This window comes from Octopus bimaculoides, chromosome 1 (genome assembly GCF_001194135.2).
Source record: "Octopus bimaculoides isolate UCB-OBI-ISO-001 chromosome 1, ASM119413v2, whole genome shotgun sequence".
Classification (NCBI taxonomy): domain Eukaryota; kingdom Metazoa; phylum Mollusca; class Cephalopoda; order Octopoda; family Octopodidae; genus Octopus; species Octopus bimaculoides.
In genome coordinates, this window is record NC_068981.1 from 129,908,545 (window position 1) to 129,911,966 (window position 3,422).

Below are 3,422 nucleotides of genomic sequence, written 5' to 3' on the forward strand. Positions count from 1 at the left end.
TTTGTTTGCTGTTCTAGTTTTAGTTTGGATTTCATTTGTTTGCTGTTCTAGTTTTAGTTTGGATATTATTATTATTATTATTATTATTATTATTATTATTATTATTATTATCGTTATCGGCATCACTATTATTATTATTATTATTATTATTATTATTATTATCATTATTATTATTATTATTATTATTATTATTATTATTATTATTATTAGTAGTAGTAGTAGTAGTAGTAGTAGTAGTAGTAGTAGTAGTAGAGTAACAGCAGCAGTAGTAGTAGCAGTATACCTCTGTGTAGCTCTTCTATCAACCTAACCTCATCACTTTATAAGATAAATGTTAATTCTTTAATTTATCTTAAAACCTTAACCGAATAAATCCCCTAATATATAATTCTAACTCTTATTCCTAAATAATTTAGCATTCAACTGGTTTCTCCTTTTACATATATATATATATGTAAAAGGGTTATAATGCCCAATCTTTCTGCTGTTTTCATGGCTATACTGTGTTCAAAATATTACCTTCTTGTCTGTATAATACGATGCACATTCAATGCTTCTAAAAACTAAATAAAATGTTTGTTTACATATGTTGTTGATACACACACACACACACACACACACACACACACACACACACACACACATATATAATAGTGATCTGTATATCATATTTGAAGCATATATACTGCTGAACGTCTTCTAAACTGTGATTTGTGTTGAGAAAACATCTCTTATAACTGTATAATGTTAAAAATCACAGTAATATATCAGCAACAGATGAAAATTGCTCTGCAGTGGCATAGGTGAATCCAGATTTATGGTTTCCATTACTAATAAGGAATTTTTATTCAGCCTGCCAGCTGAATGCAACATCAGTGACCATTTAATGACTGTTTAACTATATCTGCTTGCAACCAATTTTAGCTTAGCATGTGGTGTCAGTGGTTACTTGCCATTACAGTAACATAAACAAACCAACAGTGGTTGTTAATGCATGGCACAAAGACACACACATACAGATAACTGGTTTCCACACAATTTCCATTTATGAAAATTCACTCACAAGACATTGGTTAGCCAAGGGCTATAGTAAAAGACACCTTCCCAAGGCTCCATGCAATGGGAGTGAACCCAAAGTTGGGTGGTGGCAAAAACAAGCTTCGTAGCTGCGCAACCGTGCCTACATCTATGTTCACTTTTCATTTATTTCTTAATAGTGCTGTCTATTATGAAGTGTCAAAAAGTTTTGTCATACTTCTGTAACCTGATCAATAACACATTTCTATAGCATCTCTGTATGTGCTTAAATGGTTGCAATCACAATTGTATGATGTTATTGTTTTGATTCCAATACACAGTTTCAGATCAAGTCGCATGTTATTCCAGTACAATTTGGAGATCTTTATAAGTGATTATCTGTCTATGTTATTGACTGTCACTCTAATACTTTATCCATATTCTATACATATCATGTAGAGAGACTAACATCAATATATTGCATTTCACAGTAAGACATTACTTATTCATTGCAGAGATGCTGGGTATTCTAGAATTTTCTCTACTCTATGATGCTGATAATAATGCTCTGAACTGCACTGTGGTTAGAGGAAAGGTAAGCACTGAATGATTTTTCACATATTATTTTAAAACTCTTCACATAAAGAATGGAGCTTATTCAAATAACGAAGTGAGTCTTTAGAACTGGTTGACTAATTGTAGTTTATGTTGGCATGAAATGGGGTGGAAATATCAAAAGATATTTTGTTTGTATGCCATGAAATAAACACTGGATTAAATGGTTTGGATAGTGCATCATATTTTAAATAAACGTGTGTGTGTGTGTGTTTGTGAATATATAGATCACAAAATGTTAGGAGTTATGAGAGGTGAATATATTTATTTAATCTCTTGATATCCATGGGATTACTGCTGTTTCACAGCCTTCATCATGTAATAACAATTTAAGTGTATAATAAATTATTTTACATGCCTGCACCAATATGCATGCTACACATTGCACAGTACTATTGTATATTTACAAATCAATGCAGATATAGAGGGCAGGCTCTTCAGATCATCAGAACATCATAGTTATACCATTCCTACAACTCTGGGTGTACATACAAAATTATCCTTTGTATACACAATGTATGGAAGACCAGTAGTTGATAAAATTAGATTGGTATGGTCATTAAAGAATACATATAAATAATAAATATATTTGTATGTTATCAATTAAGATGCTGGATCTAGATTTAGGGAATTGACTATTCTTAATATAAACAAAAGACAGGAAGGAGATAGAAGAAGCCAATTAGTTTAGATTAAATAAAAAAATATTTTGAGAGTGTTTAAAAATACGTGTAAAAAAATATATATATATATATAATATACAGAAATTCAGTAAATCCAGTAGGGAACAGACAGCTGGAAATATAAAAATTAAACCAAGGGATAGTTTTCAACAACAGTTACTTTCAATTATGATTAAAAGGTCAAATGGCTTTCAAATGCATTCTATCTCAACAAACTGTATTGAAGTCAGCACAGCTAGCTAAGGGCAGATGCATATAAGCATTTACATACTAAAAAAAAATAATAATAATAATAAAATCTGCACAAAGACACCCACGTAGTTGTATATTCATATTCCTATTAATGTACATACATATCACACAGAGACAAACATTAGTACATGCACAAACATGTATATATATATATATATATATATATATAAGTTATAAACATATATAACCAAATACATACAGAAGAACATATGCACAATATAAAAATATACACCTGCACAATGTAAAAAATAAGCACATACGAAAAAATGTACGAATAGTAATATAGACATATACATATAGGCATGCACGCATGCACACACACACACACACACACACACACACACACATACATTACTGCATAGATACACTCTCAAATTGATAACACCTTTATAAGCACGTTCAACTGAACAAACACCCATAGACACAATATATATATACATACATATACAGAGACATACATACATATATACTCAATATGTATCCAATAGAAGATCCATTTTTCATCACCAGTCACAAGTCTATCCAAAAAGGGTGAAATAAATTCGTGAGAATGGAGAGAAGAGCAGATGTCAACTTGGGACTTGCAGTTGCTTTCGGACAATTCATGAGGCACCCATTTTCCAAGTTTAGGAACCTTTCCAAGTTGTTGAAGATGACGATTGTATGGTTTGAACTAAGCTTTATTGCCAATTCTTCAACTGATAATGCAGGATTTTCTTCAAGTAACGCCTCAAGGAGCTTATCATCAAACTTAACTGGACACACAAATATATATATATATATATATATATATATATACATACATACATTTCATCTGTCTTTACATTCTGAGTTCAAATATGTATATTTCATATA

At 30.7% G+C, this 3,422-nt stretch overlaps 1 protein-coding gene across 7 annotated transcripts in view; it reads left to right on the plus strand.

Moving 5' to 3' along the window:
* LOC106875810 (rabphilin-3A) overlaps nt 1-3,422 on the plus strand; it is a 285,702-nt gene that overhangs the window by 255,023 nt on the left and 27,257 nt on the right. For all 7 annotated transcript variants that reach the window (XM_052970468.1, XM_052970476.1, XM_052970487.1 and 4 more), the window contains one exon: nt 1,533-1,612. In XM_052970468.1, the coding sequence (XP_052826428.1) occupies nt 1,533-1,612 (80 nt within the window). The remainder of the gene's footprint in view (nt 1-1,532; nt 1,613-3,422) is intronic.